General features: G+C 31.2%; 3 protein-coding genes across 3 annotated transcripts; 1 reads left to right on the top strand and 2 right to left on the bottom strand.

Annotated features, from left to right (window-relative positions):
• Positions 1-6,757: 6,757 nt before the first annotated feature.
• LOC124830375 (putative pectinesterase 29) lies at positions 6,758-10,224 on the bottom strand. Its single transcript, XM_047304061.2, has 5 exons — positions 9,989-10,224; positions 8,989-9,148; positions 8,034-8,240; positions 7,716-7,963; positions 6,758-6,917 (listed from the first exon to the last, which is right to left on the bottom strand). Exons 1-5 carry the CDS (start codon positions 10,222-10,224, stop codon positions 6,758-6,760), a joined length of 1,011 nt encoding a protein of 336 aa, XP_047160017.2.
• A 1,406-nt stretch (positions 10,225-11,630) lies between these two features.
• Positions 11,631-18,368, bottom strand: LOC124830365 (histidine kinase CRE1-like). Its single transcript, XM_047304048.2, has 12 exons — positions 17,901-18,368; positions 17,314-17,738; positions 16,900-17,133; positions 16,653-16,822; positions 16,027-16,245; positions 15,750-15,936; positions 15,609-15,660; positions 15,269-15,498; positions 14,977-15,075; positions 14,038-14,750; positions 12,896-13,387; positions 11,631-12,361 (listed from the first exon to the last, which is right to left on the bottom strand). The coding sequence occupies exons 2-12, from the start codon at positions 17,653-17,655 to the stop codon at positions 12,127-12,129; spliced, it is 2,973 nt and encodes a 990-aa protein (XP_047160004.1). The 5' UTR covers positions 17,656-17,738; positions 17,901-18,368; the 3' UTR covers positions 11,631-12,126.
• Positions 18,369-23,018: 4,650 nt separating this feature from the next.
• STN1 (Nucleic acid-binding, OB-fold-like protein) lies at positions 23,019-23,783 on the top strand. The gene has a single exon (XM_047304059.2). It carries the CDS (start codon positions 23,128-23,130, stop codon positions 23,632-23,634), a length of 507 nt encoding a protein of 168 aa, XP_047160015.1. The 5' UTR covers positions 23,019-23,127; the 3' UTR covers positions 23,635-23,783.
• Positions 23,784-24,933: the final 1,150 nt, after the last annotated feature.

The following is a 24,933-nucleotide window of genomic DNA, read 5'->3' as shown; positions in this document are numbered from 1 at the left end:
AAGTTACTTCTAAAAAACCAGTTAATAATTACATTTATTTTAAAAACCAGTTAATAATTATATTATAAAGAGTAAAACATAAATGAAAAGGATGTATACAAAACATGTATCTTTATATATATATATATATATATATATATATATATATATATATATATATATATATATATATATATATATATAAGTATAGATAATTTAATGATTTAAAATTAAATATTACTTTTTAAACATACAAAGGAAGTTAGTGTTATTTATTAAAATCATTAGGAAGATAAACATGATTTAAAATGTTAACTAGACTTGAGTGTCTTAATAAACATAAAATGACATTGATTATCATAAAATTATAAGAAGTGTGAGTACTATTTTATAACTAATTATATGAGGTGACTGAAATTTTATTGGTTAAAAAGTTAATTTGTATATGTTATATTTATTTGTTAGAATTATATTATATTTTAAACTCTCTATTGGTCCTCATATTTGTTGGTGAATCTTAAGTAGGTCATCGTTTTTTTTTTCTGTCTCAATTGAGTCCATATACTTGTAAAATTGAGTCAATTAAGTCATCTCCGTTAAGTTTTCACTGACAGCATCTAACTGTGCTGAGCTATATTTTTTTTTACATGGCGTGGCATTGTGTATTAAATTGAATGGGTGATCTGTTGTACAATCAACAATTCCATGTGGATGTGTTAAATTTTTATATTTTTCCTTCCCCAAATCACTGAACCAATCCTGAAAATGCCTCCACAGGTTCCTCAACTAAACAAACCCAACAAGTTCTACTTCTTCTACGACAACCGAAAACCCTCCCAAAATCGCCCTACCGGTCGCAGCGGCCTCTTCTCCAGCCGCCACCCACCACCGTTGCTACTCAATCACGAAACCCATTCTCCTTGCTCTGGTAATCGTTTCCCGCCGTGATTGTTATTACCCTTACCGGGGACCGGTTAGTTTTTGTCACATATGGGTTTCGACCCACAACAGACCTAGATCCTTCCCTACCGTTTGGTCTCTGCATTGAACCAGCCTCACAGACCTAACATTGTTCCTTGGACCATGCATTGTTCTCTCTCTTCTCTCACTAGGAAAGGAACGATTTTTAAGTAATTTGGCGTGAGATACATCGACCCTTATGACAATAACAATTCCAATAAAAACAATTACAGAACACAATAAAATAAAAGAATCCATCATTATTTGTTCTCGTTGAACATAGTGATAATGTGCAGCAAAACAAAACCTAAAACCTGATTCCGAACGACAAGAATCAATACCTTGGAGACATGACAGGTTCCGACTAAGTAAACGTGGCAGACACCGCCTTCGGCTGAAGACTCGCACAAGAGGACAATCAGTGTTTTGGATAGATCCTCCGGGAGCCTAATTGAGTGGTGGGTGAAGGCGGAGGTGTTGGTGGAGAATCAGAGAGAGGATAGGGTTTGGGAACAAGAAATTGGTGCTGCAAAGAGAGATTTATAGCGATGAATAAAGGGCGTGTGCGAGTGAGGAAGAGAGCCATGAGCAGTGCAGGCGAGAGGCACAACCATGTACGATCGTATCAATTGTAAAATAGATTCACCATCCCAGATTGGCCAACCCTCCGCTCAACGCCGCCGGAGTCGTCGTCTTGCGTGGTTGCTACTGCATTTTCCGTCGAGGTCTCGCGGTTTCAGATTTGGACTATTGGCGCCTTTGTTGGTTCGCTAGATTTTTAGAAGGGTGATCTCGCCTTTCTGGTGCATTTTGCGTGGTGAAGCTCGTTTTGTGTGGTAGAGGCGATCTGAGCTCGCGATAGCGCCTGGCTGGTTGAAATGGGAGGTGATGGAAGATGAAGATAGACACATGTGCACCACTGCTACATCAGCATAAAAAAATTCCACCTAATATAACACTACTACATCAGCATTTTACGTGTGCACCACGTCATCACAATTAGACACTGTTAGTTAAAACTTAATCAATTTTACAAGTATATGGACCCAATTGAGACAAAAAAAAAACGATGACCCACTTGAGATTCACCAACAAATACGAGGACCAACCGAGGGTTTAATCCTTATATTATTAATAAAATGTAATTAATATAATTTTTAATATTTTTTAGAATATGGAAATAAAATAAAATTGATATTATAAACATACTAATGATTTTTTATAATAATAAAAAAAGTTATGATTATAAAAATAAATATAAGTTTTTATTTATTTTATAAGTAATTTTTTATTTTAAATAGTTATTTTACTTTAAAAAAATTGTTTAGTTTAAAAGAAACGGTGAAATAAGAAAAATATTAAATTTTTAAAAACAGTTAACACATGTTTATCATGTTTTGGTGTGCTTACTTTTTAGGATAATAAGAAATAATAAAATTATCAATAACTTTCAAATCTCAAATAGAGAATGATAGTTATGTCGTGGAGAGTATCAGGAGGTCTTTAGTCTGATGGTCAATTGTTTTGGCCATAAATATTTAACGGATTAACCTCAGAGTGTGACTGTTTTGTTTTTTTTTTTTTTTTACAATGATCACCTAAATGGTGTGACCTTAGAGGATATCTCTAGTGAGCAAGTGTTAAGAAAAGGTGGAACTGAGGCGTTAAGTAAAATGTTTGGTCTCAGGTTTCATTTGTTAATGCAATTACCTTGTTACGTTTTTGGTTTAGTGTAATATTTTATAGTAGTTCAGGTTTGAGTATATATTTTGTTATTATAAGTTATTTTTTGAATTATTTATAATAACATTTTATATACTTTTCTTGAGTTAAATGCTTTATATTAGTAAAGTGCAATGAATTTTATGATACATAAATGCTACGAAAAATTGAATGTTAAAACAATATTCAATTCATAAAAAAAATTAAAGAAGTGTAAGTATAAAAGTGTAGTCTTTTTTTTCCTTCAATTCTAATTGTGAACTAAAATCTCAATACATTAATATTTTGAAAATCCAAATTAACACATTAAAATGTCAGAAACTAAAAGTACAATAATTAAACCAACAAAAATTATCATCGATAGATTGACATTAGTGTGATAAAGTTGATGGAGAACTATGATCAGGGACCAGTGAGACCTGGACAAGGGGATTTATCATTGATTTTTGTTTCTAGAATTTTGATTTTTTTCATGGAAAATAATCATGAATTCAAATTTCTCAATATAACTTCACGATTTTTGTTTTTTACCTGATTTGTAGGATTGTTTAGTATTATAGGTTCAAATTGATGAATGACTCTAACTGGTGAAGTATATTTGTCATGCTATTCCTTTGATGTTGAGTAGTCCTCGTCGATTCTTGGCTTATGACTATCGATAATTATGTTATTGGAGGTTTCATTATTGGCTTGCCTGTTTTTAATAACATGCTTATTCTAGTATTTTTTTAATATCCACAACTAACAAAATTGGAGAAAGACAATGATATAGAAAAAGTACTTAAATGTGAGGAAATTTAATGAAGAACAAAAATTCATTAAATGAATAGAGAAAAAAAAACTTATATGAAACATGTTAAAATAACTATTAATGTTTAAAAATTTAATGAACAATTATATTTTAAAGGGTAAAATAGGAATGATAAATTTGTGCACAAATTTTTTAATACATAGTAATAGATAAGTGTAAAACGGAAATGAAATGTTTACACTAAAGAGGCGGTTAAAAGAACCAATCTTCTTTATGTATAATTATTATTGAAATAAAAAAATATTATATAATAATATAAAATTATACAATTGATAAACACAAACACAGATAAATAAAATATGTATATAATGTATTATAGTCATCATATAAATATATTGAAATAAGTACAGTCACTCGTATAAAAATCACTTACAACGTCGAATATTTTGGACTTTTAACAGTGAATTCGCGAACGATATCCTATTAAGATACATTAAATTTACGTCGAGTTTAAAAAAATCGATGTTAAATTAGCGTCGAATTTTGTTATTATATGACGTTAATCAATGTTTTTTTTGTTTTTTAATTAACTGTGATCCTTTTTTACAACTTTACAAGACTTCAAAAGCAAAAAAACAACAAATTTGCATAAACTATGAACGTGTAGCGTAGTATCAACAGTAAACAATAATAACCAACAATAAACAAGTTCAATCAAACAACAACAATAAACAAGTTCAACTAAACAACAACAACAAACAAGTTCAACAAAAAAAATAACAAACAAGTTCAACAAATAAGTTCTTCAAAACGAAAACGAAAACTAACCTTCAAAAAGTGGGTTCGTCGGAATAAAGTTTCATCACAGTGAGAGAGAAAGCAGAATGCACCTATGAACGATAAGACCACGAAAATAATCGGTTAAAACAAACAAAAACCATACCTAAAGTAATTAATTAACATGCATTTGTATAAAACGAAAGAAAAATTACATGTGATGCTCGTCAAACTTCGTTCGAGAAAAGTTTGAGAAGAGAACAGGATATCACGCGCTAAGATAAAGTAAATGAATTTTCAATCTCCCGCTCAAATTTTTATTGAATTCGCTAACCTTTTGACGTCGAATTTAAAAGTCATTCGACGTGTTATATCTTTTTACGTCGAATTACAATTCTAAACGACGTTTAATAATTGCATTTATTTACAAAAATGTCACCGTTCACTTTTAACGTTAGTTATCCAGTGGTTCGACGTTGAACGCGTGACGTTATACGATTTTTTTCTACTGGTGAGCATATTGAAATAAGTGTTGTATTATAGTCATATGATAAGATATATTGAAAAACAAATTGTTTTTTCTACCTTTATTGGAGTTTTTACACGTTCTCAACACCTTTTTTAAGTTGTGAATTTGCTTCTCTTTCCCGTCATGCACGGTGGCACATGTTATCTCCTCTCAAGCAGCGATTTAGAGCGTCAAGATCACTCTTTTTCCTCTTTCAAGTTTGTCGTGCACGGTCGCATGTCTCGTATCCTCTCAGGCAGGTATTCAAACCATCGATGTCGCTCTTTTTTCTCTTTCAGGTGCTTTGATTGGAGAATCTTGGATTTGTAAGGTTTCTCTATCCTGTTCATCAATGGCTTTTTCCACTACTATCTCTTCTGATCTCCCTTTTGTTATTATTGCGTTTGACTCGTCCATATATTTTTTTCTCCAATGGAAAAGACGACTTTTGTTAGTTTATTTATAGCCGTGGTGACTCTTTAACAATAACATCTTTATCCATTAGATGTCAACAATGTATTTCTCAATGGTAATTTGCAAGAACATATTTATACGGAGCAATCTCCCAGTTTTGTTGCTTAGGGAAGTCTTCTGAATTGATATTTATCTTTTATGTTGTCTTCACAAATCATTAACAATTTAGTGTCACTTGAATGCAGAAATAGATATTTTCACTAAGTTTTTATTGATTATATTATAACAAGTTTGATACATACGAATTTTATGCACTAGCTTGAGAGTGAGTGCTAAATATATTATCTTTATCTTATCTTTTATCTTTAATTAGTTTGTTATTATTCTTTATTTGTATTTTAAGTTAATCTATATTTCTTCTATTATAAATAGATTACTCTTGTTTTTATTATATTTAATATATATATATATATATATATATATATATATAATAATTTATTTTAATTTTATTATATTTTGTCTCTGTGGCATCCTAAAAGTGTTGTACACATGTTTGGACACTCTCAAAATACTTACTAAAGATCTACCATGGAAGATCTTGAATTTAAAGAAGTTGATCTTGGATACGAAGAAAACAATCTTGGTGAAATTATGTTGGTGGAGAAGAAAGGATTAGAGAATGAGAAAATGGGTGGCTACCTCCTAATGATATTAACACTAATTTTAAAACAAAAAAATCACATTATCTCTGTTTAAAAAAATATAAGAATTCAATTGAATAAAAACAAAATATATTAAGACTAAATTAATGGTTAAACTTTTTGTGATCACAATCCAAATATGTAATTCACACCAATATGAATGGACCACTTTAATTAACAAAAATTATTAAACTTAATTAATTCAAAAATAAATATAAAAACCAAACTAATAACGGATCAAATTACTAATTTTGTAATATACATATAAAAGTATATTCTTAAAAAAAAACTTTTTAAATGATATACTTGCTTTTTATATAAAAAAATATTCTTAAATATTGTTTTAATTATTATAAAATTCATGATTTTGATTTTGATATTTATAAGAAAATTCCTATATTTTTCATTTCTATAAAAATAAATATTTTAATTCTTATGAAATTTAGTTTTAGTCTCTTCAAACTATTTTTATTTCTCGAAATTTTGAAATTAATATACTTTTAGTCTTTACAGATAAATTAAGTTCAAAAGTTTATAAATGTATCATATGTTAGCATTATCATCACAAATTAGTAAGCGCCACTTTGAAATAACAACTTTACTCTCTTTTTTTCATTAGCACATAAACACGTAATTAGTATCACATAATAACATGAATGAAAATAATAATTTCCAATTTCGGAAAGAAATTACATAAATCAAAATCAAAACTGGTTAATTTGATTTAGGAAGTAAGAAAAAAATATATAAATAAGCCAAACTGAACTAATCAATGATAAATTTTTCATTTTATTGGAAAAATATGACATGGATTTGAGACAAATTATAAAACACAAACCCAATCACACTAATAAAGCTATATATACATAAAAGGTAAATACATTATTCAATTAAAAAATTTAATTAAGTTTTTTGTATAAGAAGATTGGTCAAATCATTTTTGCATTAGAATGGTTGTTTCTGAAGCCAGCCATCAGTGTCAATGAACTTGGTGCTTGTCATATTCTGAATTGTTTCTAAATCCAACTTCTTGGTCCAACTCACTCTTTGAGAAGTGTCAGAACCAGGCCCAAAGTTCCCATACTCTGCAAATGTTATGCCACTCCTGCAAATTTTTATACCCAAACCATCATATATATAGAAAAAACGTTGTTTTAACAATTTTTTTTACAACTTTTTTACAACGTCTACGTAATACATTTCGAAGAATTCATTTCGAATATTTTTTGAAAATAAATTCAAATAGATCAATAAAATAATAATACATGGTCTATTATCAAAAAATTATTATGAAAAGTTACTAATATTATCAGAGTTCATATATATATATATATATATATATATATATAAAGGCTTAAATGCTTACTTCGTTCTCATGTTAAAAGGTGAATTTCTGTTTAGTACCCAATTTTAAAAATAAAGACATTGGGTTCCTATGTTATGAAAAGTGTATGAATAAGGTCCTATCCGTTAAGTTGACAGCAACGACGTTAAGTCCATGCTGATGTGGCCATACTTTTTCTCTTTTCTCTTCTGCTATTCAGTTTTTTTCTCTCTTGCTCAGCTTTTTTTGTTATGATTTGTTGAACTTGTTCTTTCTTTGTGGACCTTATTCATATATTTTTCATAACATAGGGACCCAATGTCTTCATTTTTAAAACCGGATACTAAACATAAATTTACCTTCTAACATGGGGACGAAATAAGCATTTAAGCCATATATAAATAAAAGATGTGTGAGAGAATAGAAGAAAATTGATTATGGCACATTTAAATTTTTTATATTCATTTAACATTATTTTTTATTTATTTTTTTTTTTGAAAAAGTTATGTTTTCATCTTATATTATATCAAATGAATGTAAAAGTCTCTTATAATAACATTATTTGGAATAGAAACATACTCGTTTGGAGCAAATTTCCATGCATCCCAACCAGCAGGTTGTATAACGTTGGAGAAGTTGGTCTTGTAAAACAAAACCCTAGCATGACTTCTCCATGGCCTCCCCAAGTAAGTTGTTCCATTTCCAAAGACATGAGAATCAATGAAAACAAAGCCATTTTCGTCTTGTGAATGTGTTCTCCCTTGTGCTGTGATGAACCCTGGTAACCCAGGATCTAGTGCTCCACCAATCACAGATATGGAACACCTCTGCCAACAACATATTCATCAAACAATTTTTCTACGATATATAACACTTAATTATTAATATTATTGTTACCTCAAATAATGATTGGCCTGCACCGAAGATAAAATCAATGGCACCTTGAATGGTGCAAAGCTTGTAGTAATGTCTTCCTCTGTCGTCCCATAAAGTGTCTTGCAAACCGAAGAAACCAACTCTCAAAAAGTAAGACTTGTCTCCACTCACCATTGCTGCCACAGCAGGCTTAATGGCTTTACTGTTTATTGGGTTGTTGTATGAATTCTGTCATTAAAGACAAAGCTTAAACAAAAAGAAAATATATTTTTAACAATTTTTTTTACGACCCTTTTAAATAACTTATAATTAGTCTATTTCAAATATATAAATTAATAAAATAGTGATATATAATCTATTATAAAAAATTGTTAAAATATCATTATGATGATGAAAAATTCATATCACACTAATATTAATTTAATAAGATAAGTTAACATTTCTAGTTCACCAACTTTTAAATAAATATCATTATTATATAATTTTGTGAAAACAAAAAATTAATCTTTATAATTAAATTTCAATATTTAATTACAATTTTCACTATAACAACTAAAGATGTATCTTTTTCTAAAAGAAAAATCGGCAAACCCTTAGTTATTAACTTTTCTAATAAATAAAAGAAATTAGTTTTTTTTTCTTCGTAAAAAAAGACAAAAGTAGGATTTTCAATTCATAACATCATTGATTCATTGACCTAGGTAAAAGTAAGCAAATATCATAATATTTAATAGACTATTCCATGCCTAATAATATGTATTTATCTCTCTTAAATATACATGAATTGAGCAAATTATCACCAAATATTTGGCTATAATGGCTTAAATAAGGAAAAATATTAAAAAAATCATAAATAACTAAATCAAAATTTAAAGGCACGGGAATAATTTAATTAAGGAAAAGGAAAATAAAGAGGCAATAATATTAATTTAACCTAAAAAGAGAGAAAATGAAAGAGTAGATAGAACATTCTTACCCTAAAGCTCATGGATTTGACAACAACGTTGTCAGCCATGGCTACAAACGTAGGACTCTGTGAGGTATTATCATGGTCATCCCACTCAACAAAAGTTCTTCTCTTTCCCTCTCCTTTCAATATGATGTAAGGCTTATCATAAGGAATCTTCACTTTTTCTCTGAAACAAAAACAACATAAAAGCATTCACATTAATCCAGGGATTCACACAATCAACAAAATTATTAATTATAGTATCATCACACCCTAATTACACCACAAAAATATTCATGTACTAATGCAAGAAATGATGAACATATATATATATATATATATATAGTACGGTGTATTATGCTAACAGTATAACACTGATATTATACATTAATTTGTTAATTTTTTTATATCTTATATATAGTGCTGCTTGTCCATTTTATTTTGTTAGAAAATCTACCAATAAAAAAAAGATAATGCCACTTTATATATATATATATATATATATATATATATATATATATATATATATATATATATATATGCCATTTTAAGTTTTAAAATTTCACAATGGAATGTTTTATTGATGTTATTAATGAATAATCTTCACACACAAAATTTGAGTGACCATATCTTGTGGGGTCTCTCTTCTTTTTCTTAATTATATTTTTCTCATTTAGTAAATTTAATAATTTAAAATCCTACTTTGGAAAAACCAAATTAAATAACATACACAGATCAAACAATAAAATATAATTTGCAAAGACATTAAGCCTATCACTTACCTTTACAGATTGTAGGATGAGATTTACGTCAATTTTTATATTTAAATTTGATTTATCATGCAAGAACTTTAACACGAAGACGTAAAGATCACATAAATATCACATAAATAGTGTAAGAATAAAATAGTTATAAAAATATAAATTTTTGTATTTTTTTAAGAAAAAAGAGAGTAAAAAGTAAGATAATATTAAATAAATATAAAAATTTAGGTGTCAAATAACATTTTTTTTTATAGTTTTTTTACCTATAGGTACCAGCCTTCACCATGATGGAAACCCAATACATGTTCTGAGAAGGGACTGCATCAATGGCAGATTGTATTGTGGTGAAGTTTCCATGCCCTGATTGATCCACCAATATTGACCAGTAAGCTAATTGTTTTCTTCCAACTTTTCTCAAAAACTGACCATTAGCTTCTTCTACTCTCAAACCCACCAAGACAAATATCACACACACAGAGCAGCACCAACCAAAAGTCATGGTGATGAACCAAAGAGAAAACAATTAAGCAAGCAAAAATTAAGAAGATAAAGGAAAAACCCTCACATATAAGAACTTGTATGATATCTGTATATTTAAAGGCCAAAATATCAGTAGTGTGTTATGAAGAGAACTTCTGGAATCAATCAAACATGTTTAACTTTGATGTTATGAAAATTTACCTAATTTGGTGCATTTGCCATTTTGGTTTCCCATTGTGTGATCACATCTTTAAGTCAATGATATGTTGCTAATTAAGCCTGATTAGGGCCGGCCAAAAGCAACTAAAAGGTAGTGTCCCAATGTGGGAGAATCTGTCATGTTAGGTAATGTTCATATCTTTTGACACAAACTTTGAAAAAGATCATTTTTTTTTCATTTTTTTCTGCACCCATATGTTTTTTTTTAACTAATCTCACTTTCTGTAACTCATACTTATTGGAAGGTTTGTCAAATAAAATAAAGGCTTGAAATTGGATGAAAATTTGACTTCAAATTTCATCTGAAAGAAAAGAGTTTAAAGATAAAATATTAGCTTGAGAAAGTTGCATTTGGACCAGAAATGGTAACTGAAAATTGACTTTACTTTCTCTTTCTCTCTTTCCTTCTTTAAGTTGTTGATATCAAAGGTCAATAACTGCTAACAAACTTTCTTCTATAACTTTGATTTGGTCTTTTGTTTGTAAAATTGCTGTTTTTTTTTCTTCACTGCATTCTAACACTTCTTTACAAATGATGTTCACCTAATTAGTTAAATTAGGAAAAAAATTCAATACATATTAATATATTTGACTTTAGTACCATTCCCCTCTATCAGGTGCATTTGCACCAGAATTTTCTCACTGACTATCTTATAAAATCATGCAATTAGAGAACAGAAAATGAAAACACTATTATACCTAACCATGGCATTCGTGCATCACTCAATTGTTTGGCAAATACGTGGCAAAACATCAAGGGAAAGAGAAGTCCAAATAATGATTTAATTCTATATATAGGGATAATACCATGATCATATTAGCTCATTCACAAAAATAATAATTAAATACTCATATTTACTATTCATATATATCAATTAAAAATATTTATTTCATATTTATTACAGCTTTTATCCTGATATATTCATAAATATGATGGTCAACTCAATTCTATAAAAATCCACTTCATATATTTTTTTCAGCCTACTCTTTTCTACAAATTTGATTAACATTATTTCAAACTGGTAATCAAAACACATTGAATCTGAACTTATCACTTTTCCTGCTGTTTCTTATTCCAATCATACTAACTAATGTAAATCTGCAAATTCTTTTACACTAAAACTTTAGCAAGTCCTGAATTTTTTGTATTGTTCCTCAACTGTGCTCTCAAAATACACTCTTCAGCACCAAAACTGCATGTAAATGAATAATTACTTCAACTTGATATAAATAAATAATGATTTGTTTAACAAACAAAACTGTCATTTGGCCTTTTTTCCATGCACCAAAGATATTCTACACTAAACATAAGCAGACAAGTTTAGATATCAGTGACCAAATCTATTACATGATACCTTTACATAAAAAGCTATTGCTTTTGAAAAGCCTTCTAAATGATGGGTGGGGAAGTAATAATATAAGGGAAAAAACATTGAATTTACATAATTTCACTCGTACCCTACCCATAATCTGTACACAATTGGGGGGTGTAGCGTGGTATACATTTACTCTAACAATACCAAACTGTAGCAGTTAGTATGATCCCTCATCAATGAACTCAAATATGTTGAGAAAACAAGTGTTACTCCATCAAAGCACAAGAACAAGTTACATGCAACATGTGAAGAAAGTTGTAGTAGCAATCAAACTAAAATGTGTTGTCTCCAATCTTCTAGTTGGTTGCCAAGTAAGAAGCACATTGTTATGAGTCTGAGATGGTCTTTGTTTTGAAAAACTTTGCAACTTCCTGATACAGATTCTCTTCCTCGAATGGCTTTGATACATATCCATCCATGCCACGTTTCAAGCACTCATCATATGTAGCATGGATCACATCAGCTGTCATGGCCAATATAGGCACATGCCACTCACTCCCATTCTTCATCTCCTCATTTGCCTTGCTCTCCATCATCCGAATTTGGCTAGTTGCTTGAAATCTGCAGAATGTGTAAAAACAGTTATTTGTTTCCATGAATTAGAACATATTCTTCTCCTCTGCATTGAGGACTGCTTACAAGTTTGAACAAACCAAGATATAGACAAAATTGAGATTTTTACTTTGACATAATATGTAACAAAAGTCTGATATCTAAGAGATCTTAAGGATGTAATAAACATTAAATGCTATTGAGTAACTTCCAGGGCAAGAGTAGCCATGAACACTTCATGCATTTTATCATTTGAAACATGTAATAGGTCTGAGAAAGGATTTCCTAAGAAGAGACATCATTAAAAATCACCAGTTCAAACTCATAAGGAATTGATACCGCCTCCATTCCAAACCTTAAGACAATGGATTTATGGATCTTCTACCTTATATGTTGTTCATTTTTACTTAATGTGAGACTTAGACTCATACTCAGATTCCCAACAATATGGATCTACAATTTTCTAAGTACTTCAGTATAAATAATTTTAACATGTAATAAAGCATGAAAAGAAGATATAACAGTCAATATAAATATGCATACCCATCCATTTCTGGCATTTGAATGTCCATGAAGCAAGCATCAAAATTGTGAGGCAATTGCAGCATTTCAAGTGCTGCTTTGCCACTTTCTGCACACTTCACATCAGCTCCAAACTTTTTCAGAGCACCTGCAGCAACCCTTCGGTTTACCCCATTGTCATCAACCACCAAGATTTTCTTTCCATAGAGAAGGCTGTGTAGAAAAGCAGAACCATTTGGCATGTCTTTCCCTAGCTGCCTCTTCTTCCCCATCCCCAAAACTTGCTGAAGACAAGCAGCCACCATACTAGCTCTCAGGGGCTTCATGATCACAGTATCAGTGAAACCCATGGCCTTCGCTTTATCAAATTCAATGTTACTAATATTGGTTGCCAGAAGGATCATTTTAGGTATCTTAAACATGTGACCATTCTGTTTCCACATATTGAAAATCCCATCTTCTCCAGATATCCACGTGTCCTTCTCAACCATGATAATATCTGGCAGGAACATTCTGCCACATCCAAGTAGTTTCATTAGTGAATGAACTCAACCATGCAACTTGAGCAAAAAATTTTGTAATAGCACATCTTCTCAATATGTAGTAAAAAAAATAGTCACAAGCAATTTGAGAATATAACTTACAAGAATAATAAAAGCCATAAGAATGAAAAACTAAAAGTAACAGACACAAACAAGAAATATGTCTTTGATTTCAAATTGAAGACAACTGAAACATAACCAATAGAAATTTAAAACCCCACTGGTACAAAAGAATATCCATATTGAAACTTGCCAATTGAGTCATGATGACTATGCCAATACATTATTGAACACAATGAGGCACCAAAGCTCGGCATCACTGACAAATTGCATCTTAAAACCAATTGGCATTTAACAAATTTGCTCACTAGATATATATAAGGCACACCCAGTAATTAAGGTAAGCCATGTGAGAGTTTCAACGATAACACCCTGATAAAACTGCAGAATGTGTTTAAAATTGCATAGTCAGTTTAAAAAACTTTTTTAAAACCACAAGCATGTGTTGAGAACAATATAAAAATGTTGACATCACTGTAGTTCATTATCACTTTCAGTTTCTTCATAATTAACACCAATTCTATCCAAAAAAAAAAATAAAGAAGGAAAAATAGAACTTACCCTGAGTCCAGAGAACAACTTTTACCATATAAAGCAACAGCCTTACTGATGCTACTTTCAACCTTAACTAGTATACCTAGTCTCTTCAAATGGTATCTAGTCACAGCAGCTCTAACAGGTTTTCCATCAACAACGATGACTTTCAGCCCTCTAAAACTTGAAGGAAGATCTTCCAAATTTTTCTTCATGTCAGTAACCGGACCTTTCTTAAATCTTCCACAAACTGCAGTAAACGAGAAAGTGCTCCCAATCTGGGGTCGGCTTATGAAGTTTATCTTACCACCCATCAGTTCAACCAGACATTTGCTGATACTCAAGCCAATACCAGTGCCCCCATAATTTCGTGAAGTTGAGCTGTCAGCCTGCACAAAAGGCATGAATATCCTATCCTGAGCTGAAAAAGGGATTCCAATTCCTGTGTCTTCCACACACACCCTCAATGTGACTTGTTCAGATGTTTCACAAGTAGCCACCATTTCTCTTGAAGAATCAAGGCAACATTTTTCATCACCAATTAGGAGCTTAAAATTATCCCAGCTGTTCCGTTCGTCAGCTGCTTCACGTCCACTTAAGGTTTTGAAATGATAATCATCAGATATAAGGAAAACTTCATCTGATTCTCCATTCAGAAAAGTCTCATGTTTTCCATTCATTATGCACTTTCTATTGTCCCCTAGATGGACTTTGACAAATATATGTCCGTGTTCAGTGAACTGCAAGACGTGCAAATTTGTTTAGTATTAACAAGTACCTTGTGATTGAAATCAATGAATGCAATGGAGCAAATGAATATGAAGGATTTGAGAACTAAAATCATTGCTCTCTTCCTTACTAGCCAGCTAAGAAGAAAAGAAAAAGCTAAATCTAAAAGTAAGAAAACTAAATGACGTTTCCGAATGCAAATAACATCAGACAGATAAACTTCGAAATTCCACCTACTTTTACAGAATTGCCAACAAGATTTGTTATTATTTGTCTGAATCTCCCAGGATCTCCCATGACAATATCCGGTACTTTATCAGAAACAAACACAGCCAGCTTTACTTCCACAATCAAAGTACAGGTTGAGGATCAGCATGAGCATCAAGAACATGAACATCCAATGGCATAACACCCCCAAAAAGAAGTTCATCAGTAAAAAAAAAACAAAAGAATGGTGAAATTCTATAACTTAGAAAGAGAAAAACAATCTTGACTTATTTGTAGTAGGATAATCAACAATTAAGCATACCTCTAAACCTTTGTGTCTAGATTTCTCAGAGAAAAGGGAAAGAACATCATCAAGTATGGAACGAAGATCAAATGGAACAGCCTCCAGCTCTAACTTGCCAGCTTCAATTTTAGCTCTGTCCAGCACCTCATTTATTAATGTTATCAGTGCCTTTCCACATGCCTGAGCAGTCTGAGCATAATCCCGTTGGGTTGAACTCAATTCTGTATCTAGAAGCAGAGCAAGCATTCCTGCAGTAATTTGGAGTTAAATGGCATCATCATCTTCAATGGAAAAATGCAAGTTATGATAGCATATATCACATTTTGTCAACAAGATAGAGGAAGACTCTTGAAGTTACCTAAGATACCATTCATGGGTGTTCTAATTTCATGAGAGACCGTAGCTAGAAACTGAAATTGAAAACATAATTTAGGTTACTGTGATCAGAAAGCAATCCTTAAAATAATGAACCATGATAACAATATGTAAGGAAAATTACCTGGGACTTGGCAACGTGGGCTGATTCTGCTCGAACTTTCAGTTCCTGCATTTCATGGAAATCATCTTCCACTTTGACAATATGATTTCCAGCACCGTATAAAATGTACCCCACTAATATAAGAATCACAAAGAATAGAAATGCCGTGGTAACAGCAATCCAATTTGTTGGTGCCTTCTGATGGTACCTATTCAAAGTTTTGATGATAACTATCTCTTGACAAGTGAAAATATTGAAGCTCCTGACAGAAAAAAGCACAGCAGCCAGAAGCACCTACCTACATATCATTTGATGTTTCCTGAATGGGTCTCCAAAATCAAGCTTGCTTTCATGGGCAAGAGACATATCACCTTCTTCATAGGGCTTTCCATACATTATTAGTGGATTAGTATAGTTTGTGATATCATATACATTCACCAAAATTGCTTGGTTACCAGCAAGTTGTCCAAGTAAATTCTCAACAAGGGACTCAACATCAAAGGATCCTCCAACATATCTGATGTCCATTAGAAATTTATTCAATAAATTGGAACACTACTAGTTTACATTAAACATAAAGCCACACATGTACCCTGGCAGTTACATACAGAACTGAATTCAATTCAAATTAAGTTCATTAAAATACCCATACTAGAGGAACAATTTAATAATTAGCGTGATTTGTGATCAAATGGAAAAAGAAGCAGCGAGGGCTTTCAGATGTGGTAACATTTTATACAATTACAGATTTGTGGTGAAAAAATTAGTACATTGGCACTTGTCACCACTTTTTTCATCATTATTTAGGCTACGAAAACAACACATGCAGAACAACAAGAGCTATATCCAGATGAAACAAAGAATTGCCAAGATTATCACAAAAGCAAACTTGAAAAATAAAGTAGAAGAGAAACTAGAGCCCACCCTGCAGTTGCTTCGATGCGTTCTTCCACTGTTGGCTTCTGAGGGAGCTTGGACTTGTACACAGGAAATGTTAAAACCACACCAAGATGGTGAGAACCCAACAGCCTGAAAGGGCTCGTCAGAACTGCTTTCCCAGTGGCTCTAGCCCTTAAAATGTTTTCTCGGTCCTCCTGAACCATGCAAAAAAACAAATTTTGAAATGTGAATAGGACAAAATAAAGTAATGTTCATAAGAGTTGTATTCTACCTGTCCAGACATCATATCAAGAGACTCAAGATATGAGAGAGTTTCTTGTGCAAATATCACCGGGGCATACTCATCTCTAACAAGTGAAGACTTCTCTTCCATTGTCTTTATAACCCATCCATGTTCTTTCTCAAATCTCTCTCTCTCAGATTTAACAACTCTTTGTGCATATGCCACACCACTCAGTAATGGCCGTTCAAATGCTGTCCGGGCTGTATACTCGGCAAAGGTTTCCTGTTTTATAATGAACAATGAAAGTCAAGATGTATGCAAATGGATGGAGTTATTTACACAGTATGAACTAGATGTAAAAGTATGAAAACCCCAAATAGTCTTTCATTTCTTTCAAACTGTTACACAAATTATCATGCTTACCTCGTATCAAAAAATTAGAGCAGAAGAATAAGCAATAACCTGGTCAATGGCAGAAGGGTATCTGTAGTAATGGAAGGTTGAAACGAGGATGGCAAGGGCATGGACATGGTTAACACTAACACTAAACTGATCCTGTAGCATTCTTGCCCTTTGATCACAGAGGCTACCCAGCACCTCCTTCCTTCTGACTTTAGTGTCATCGTCCATTTTGCTAAAGATGCACCAACTTATCAAAGCCATTAGAAGGATCCACAGCAGCAAGAACTTTGGAAGCCAAGCTCTATGAGCCTGAATGAAAGTGTACTTTCTTTTAGACCCCATTTGATCATACAACCTCAAAGCCACAGGATGGTGGCTCTGCATCTTCAAACTAAGACCCATCAGCAAGAAATTCACACTCTGCCTAGTTTTCCTGAGCTGCTATGTTGTGTTATTCCCCTGCTCCCCTGCTGCCCCCTTCATATCTATATTTAGAGAAGCCCCAACAAAAGAAATTTATATAGTTAGTGCTCACATAGGACGTTAACTTTCTTTAAAGTTATGACAAAATTACAGACACTTTTCTCTGGCTGTGCTAGAAAAGAAAAAGGGAAACAGAAGCAAACTCCATGTAAAAGCATCATTACAGCATTGTTTTTCGTGATCCAAAACATCAGAAAGGGCAAGCACAAACACACCAAGCATGATGAAGGATTGACCAATTGCCTCTCTTTCTCTCTCCTAACAAGCAAAACCCACTTCAAAAACCACCAAGACAAAAAGAAACATGGAAAAAGAAACAAAACCCAGAATTAAAAGAAGAAAACTTTCCAAGCTCAGAAACAAGCATGGGTCTCAAAAGATGGAAAAACAGCTCAAATTCCAAAGAGCCACCACCTCCCTCACCCCCATCTCTCTCCTCCCCTACACCCAAACACTTGGCCTTGTCTCACACTAGTGCTGAGGATCACATTAAAAAACACAGGAGAACTCTAACCAATAATCATGCTATGTAGGCGTGAAACTTGTTCACACTCCCTCTTGCATATAATATTCCAAGCAGGGACACTGACCCCAAAACACAAAACACACAAACCAATAAAAGAGAGAGAGACATAGATAACAGTAATGGGGTTTTGTAGAAAGAAAGAAATACAAATAATGCTTACGTTTTGTTTACCTGTAACAGGAAAGAAAGGGTGGCTGTACAATGAACCATAGGAACCAAGTTTTATTTGGTCCAACTCTGTCTCTCAGTCTAGTCTACACACTGCTGCTTTTTATTTTATGCCCTTTTTATGCTACTTTTCTCTGTTGACACTTTTTTATTTATATTAACAGATAAGAAAAGATCGAATTTTTAGGATTTCCCTTGATACGCTCTTGTCTCCCATGAGCTTCACAATAATAAAAAACACAAAAATAATTAATTAACACATTAGTCTACTACTCTAATCACTACTAGCCCTAATTTTTCTCTTTTTCTTTCTTGTTGCAACTTTCATTTTCCTTTTGTTTTTTTCTTCTGTCTTTCTATTATTGGCACTAACACTAATGCACTTCACACCAACTATGTTTCCCCCTTCTCAGTTTTCATTGCTGAGGATAGGAACCGAGAATAGAAAAAAGAAAAACACCATGTTCCAAGGATGGTGGAAAAAGCTTCGAAAAAAAAACCTTTGTTGACCAGTGATAGAAAAAAAACCTTAACTAACCACTGTTTTTTTTGTGTCTCTCTCTTTCTGATGCCTATTGCTTAATACTCAAGAATGCAAACTCTTCTGTATGGACCATAAGGGGTTTTCTGATTCTTAAAATGAATCATTTTTTTGTCTCACCTGGTCACTCTATCACTTTCTTTCTCTGTTTTCTTACCTTTTTGTGTGTCCAAATTTGAGGGTTTGCAACACAGAAAAGAGATAAATGAAAAAAAGGGGAAAAAAGGGCAAAAAAGAAAAAACTGAAGTGGCGTTCACAAATCTGGGTGATAATGACATGGCGACCAGGCAGGGATTTTATTCTCAAGTAGATTACCGGAACTGCCCTTCGTTGAATGTTTAATCCCATAAATACCCTTCCTAGATAATTACGAATTATCTGCTGTCAGCTAATAATGTTTTGGACTATCCCAACCAATCAAGCCATTTTCAGCACATGTTAATAACTAATTCTTCAAGATTTAATATATTAAATAATTTAACATTAAATTAACTATGTATTTTATTTAGATGAATTCATTAAACATATTAAATCATAATTAATATATATATATATATATATATATATATAATAGTATAAATTCCAATGCATGACAATTTTTAAAGTGTGAGGAAGAATATAAAGAAGAATGAGTATATTAATTTGAGTAGATTTAGAGCTACAGATACTTTTTTTTTCCGAGATTTGAAAACCAAAATAAGTAGATTTGAGGTGAAGTTTGTGAAATTTTATAAGTAATTGGATCAATGTGATAAATAAAATAATTAATACATAGAAATTAGACATTATCAAAATGTCTTTGTGGTAAATGTAATTTAATTTGACTTTTAATTAGTTAAAATTAACTTTTTTAGAAAAGAGTATGATAATAGGGAAGAAAAGATTATTTTATCATAATAAATAAAAATTCTTAATGTATTTGTTATAAAAAAAATGCTCAATATTTTTTGTGAATATTATTTTTTGACATATTTAATTAAATACCAATTTAATAATAAATTGAAAATTTTATGTATTTGATTATTAGTGAATAATAGTGATTATTATTTTGATTAATTTAAATAAAAGTGTAAAAAATAATAGAAAGAATAATGATCCATTGAAATTGTTAATACTGCAATGATAACAACACGTGAAAGTAATAAAGTTCAAATTTGGTATTACATATTTTTGAAGTGAAAGGTAAAGTTCAAATTTTATATTACATGTTATTGAAGTGAAAGGCAAATATCCAAACAAAACATGATTTAAGCTAAAGATATTTGAGTAATAAAAATCATTTGGCACTCCAAATCTGCTTAATTCAGGAGAGATGGAAGGAACCTCTATGCTGAGCCACAAGCTAGCTTGTAGTCATCTTTCATTACAATCCTGTGCATATAGGATTAATACCTTTTAAATTAGTGAGGTCCATACTATTGTTTTTCTTTTTTTGTCTTTAAGACTTTAAGCAACCTCTCCAACCTCTCTTATTATTTAGTGGTAAGAGAGTTGCTTATAATTACTGGTTGACTACACTCCTTCAAGAAAGCATATATTTCAAACGAGGAGATAGTTGTTTTAATTTTGGTGTTTATAACTTTAGTATCACTTCAGGATTTTGTGGATGCAATGTTGCTTCATTGCTCGTTATAACCTTTGAATTTTCTTCTTGCAACTCAACTTTATTGTCAAGTTGTATAATCATTTGTTCTTGTTCTTCATCTTCTTTAGGATCTCCTCCTAGTTTGATGTTTATCAATGCTTTTTGTAGAGGATCTACTAGAGAAAATGAACTTCTAACATCCATCCAGATCATATCCAGTACATAAATTTTAAAGCAATCTTTTCGCTCAACTGGATATTTTAGAGCTTCAGAAACATCAAAGTTCACATTGTCACCTTACATTCTGACCTTTAACTTGCCATTATCTACATCAATGCTTACCTCGACAGTCTTCATGAATAGTCTACCAAGTATTAAAGGCATTTTTGTGTCTTCCTCTATATCTATAATCACGAAGTCTACAGGAAAATAGAATTTATCTACCTTGACTAGCAAGTCTTCTACATTGAGAGTTGATCATCACGAAGCACAACAACACATAAAAGAAAATAAAAATGAGGTAAGCTAATGTGCAAAAGGAACATTATAAGGTAGTTAAATCATATTAAAATACCAACTCAGCATTGATAAAGTACAATAACTCATACAAATACACATAAACATTTGATACTAGATTCAATTATTCTAATACATTCTTTGACATAGGGTTTCACTATAGATGTGCACTTGTAGTAGTATTTATGCTCTACAGAGTCATAAACACAGAGATTATCACCCTACTACTCATCATCGCACCTAGAACCAAAAGTTTGGGCTAGGACCTCCTGTCATTCTCTCCCACACCCCATTTCTCTCTATATGAGTTGAATGATTGGTAGTACATCAGGATACCTTCTTTCTGAACTTCATATGTCAAGACATACATTAAACATCACCATTACATAGAATTTATCCTTGAAATTCTCTTAACAAACATACCACATATATCCATAACAAAATATTCATTTTCCACACATATAGTTATCACACTCAAAGAATATATAGAAAATTATCAAACGATAAAAAATAAGAAACAAAGTAAACATATACACTAGCACTTAGATGTGGCTCTCAATGCTGAACTTCTCATAAAACGGGGCGCTTAAGGCTAGTCTTAGTGCTCAACGCCATTTTTCTCGCAAAAAATGTTCAGCGACACTCATTTAGCACTCAACATACAAGAATTAAATTGCTTTAGACCTATAGTGAAAGATGATGCTCAATGATACCATGCTACCACTTAAAGCCAAAACATTTGCAAAATTGGGCACTTAATGGTGAAAAGGGGTGCTTAGCAGTCTAAAGCAAAAATGTTCTCAAACTTGCACGAAAAAGCTTGTGCTTAATGCCCAATCAATATTGCTAAGCGCTACATTAGTTCTCAGCAAATTCCAAATTGTGATTTAATCGAACCTGATCAATTGCTCAAATTGATATTCTTTTTCATAGAGTTGGTTCAATGCAATTTTTATACAATAAAACTTATACCAGTTTGTTCAATTGCTCTACTTTTCAGTCCTCTTAGTAACAACACTCCAAATAGCAAACAATCTAATTCAATCATCAAATCACACAATTCAATTCAAACATGAAAACTAATCCAATTCAAATAACATACCAATAACATCATAGTTATCAAACTCACGCACACTAAAGCAACTGACTTCCCTTACCTGAAAGCAACCAAATAGCTTGATAACCCCTTAAAACACCCGTACAAGAAGCACAAATACATACAGACACATAATTGGAACCACTGATCAACAAAGACTAGTAAAAAGAATTCAAACACTACATGTGAGTTAAAGAAAGTCACATGTAGAAGAATAACAAACAAACTAAGAAAGAAAAAAAACCAATATTAAAAATTTTAATTGAAACAAACTAAAAAATCCCACAATCTCTTATCTTAAAAAAACGAATCCTATTGTAAGATATCTTATAGAAAAAAAAAAGTTCTAAGAAAAGTTTTATAAAAAATATATATTTTAAATAATAAAACTCGTTTAAAATATTTTAATTATACTTTAAATTTTTAAATTTTTAATATTAAAATATTTAATTCTCATTATTTTAAATACATTACTAATTCTAAAACACGATTTTTTATACTTTTAAATAAACCATTTTTTTTTCTTATTTATTTATTTTAAGCATCACTACATTAGGCTATTATTTTTATTTTGAATTATCTATCTTATACTTTTTAAATTTTAATATATTTCAGAATATTAATTTATCATATGAGTATTAATTTAACACAATTTTAACATTATTATTAATTAAAATTTATTAAAAGTTACAAAATAAAAAAGAATTTCGCCATTAGTTTTCGAGTTAAGTGTATAAAATTATAATTTTGGAAAACATATTGGTTGAGGTTGGATTTGTTTTATTATTATATCTAAATTGATTTATAATTTGAAGTATAGTTTTCGTTTTTATTTATAGGTTTAATATGAATTTCAAATAACTTTTATTTCTTTTAAAATTATTTATTAATTTCAGTAGCCACAAGATACAACAGATAAAAGAAGAAAAAGGAAGAGGAAGAGGTAAAGTTGAGGAAGATGGAAAATGGAAACAACAATGCAGTGGCGCTTCAGAACACGCACGTCAAACTTCTCGCCTTCGATCTCCTATCCTTGACACAATTTCCTTTCCGTTCTCCCGACGCCGCGACGTCGTTTCTCCGCAGAGGAATCCCAATCTCGCGCGTCGAAACCCTTGGCACTATCACCCTGCTCCACCTCAAGCCCGATAGACTCCTCCGCTTCGCCATTGACGATGGCACCGGATGCGTCCCCTGTGTGCTGTGGCTTAACAACGCCAATTCCCCCTCCGTCGTGCGCCGCCGCCGCCACGAGCTCGCCGCGCGCTTCGTCGAAGTGGTGAAGTTTGGAGCGGTTGCGAGGGTGAGGGGCAGACTGAGCCGGTACAAAGGTTGCGTGCAGGTGACCGTGTCGGACGTGGTGACGGAGAGAGATCCGAACGCCGAGATCTTCCACCGCCTGGACTGCATCAGGTTGGCTCGCAACTGTTACAATCTTTTGCCTTCACCTTCTTTAAGAGGATAATAGTAATATTTTTATTTTTATTATTATACTTTTTTTTTTTGCTAACTTGCTTATGGATTCTTTTTATTGTATGTAATGTTATATATCCAGATATTTCTACTGCCATATTTGAAGAAAAAATGAAATGGATTTTGTTTGATAATTTCAAATTAATTTCTTGAAAAGTATTGTATTTTTTATCTTGAGTTTTTTATTTTAATTTATGAAAAAGTTAAATTATAATATCTTTGCTTTCAAAAATCACTTGTAGAATAGAAAACAATTAACTATTATTTTATATATTCATCATGAGAAATAATAGTTAATAAAAAATTATTTTTAGTTTAATAAATTTTATATTTAAAACATAATCTTTTAGTTTGCTCATTTTTTTAAAAATTTTTAAATTCGTATTAAAAATTTAGAAGGGAATAATTCAATGAGATTATTATTTTTACCTAAATTAAAAGGATTAAATAAATAAATTTTAAATAAAAGATTTAAATAAATTGTATTACTATGGAACTTACTTTGGCTATATTGGCTTCTTTTGCATCTTGTATAGTTTTTACTTTTTCCATATGCCTAATATGAAGGTATCCTTTCAGCACAAGGTTCCTAACTTTATCCAAAGGAAACATTTTTCTTTGTCAGCTATTATTTAATGTTTTTCTCTAAATCATTTAAATCAAAGATATTAAGTTTTTTCTCTCTCTAAATTTTGTAATATAAAATACAATTTACATCAATTAAAGAGGATATATGTATATTGTATTCAATTTTGAGTTTCTGTATTGTTTAAATTAAAATTAGAAGTCTAGGAATAGAAAAAAACAAAATACAAATTGAATCAAAATTAAAACACAAAACAGATAAAACTATAAAATTAAGATAAGATCAAATATCAATTCATGATTCAATAATCAAATAATTCATTTAAATAGTTATCTTAATGGTGAGATCCAGGTTAATAATTAATTTTAAAATTAGAAATGTAAATTATAATAACAAAGTGTAGGATTATAATTAAGAAAGAGAAAAAGAACTATAAATAATCCGTAAACAAACTTGTTTTGTTTTGATTTTTTGATCTTCAATAATTAATTTTTAGTTCATGAATAACATAATAATACACATGAGAGGGGAAGATGAAGAGTTAAAAGAAAAAAGAATGAAAATGAGACGAAGAGACTAGGAATGAAAATGGGAGTATGAGTCTAATTATCCTATTCATGTTTTCAAAGTAAAAATTCATTTATGTTCAAAGTAAAAATTCTGTTATGTTGGGTACGATATTTTTGTATCATTTCCATCAAAGAC

This window comes from Vigna umbellata, chromosome 3 (genome assembly GCF_029865625.1).
Source record: "Vigna umbellata cultivar VRB3 chromosome 3, Vumbellata_1.0, whole genome shotgun sequence".
NCBI classification, from domain to species: Eukaryota; Viridiplantae; Streptophyta; class Magnoliopsida; order Fabales; family Fabaceae; genus Vigna; species Vigna umbellata.
Note: the sequence above shows the minus strand (reverse complement) of the source record. Positions and strands in the feature narration are given on the sequence as shown.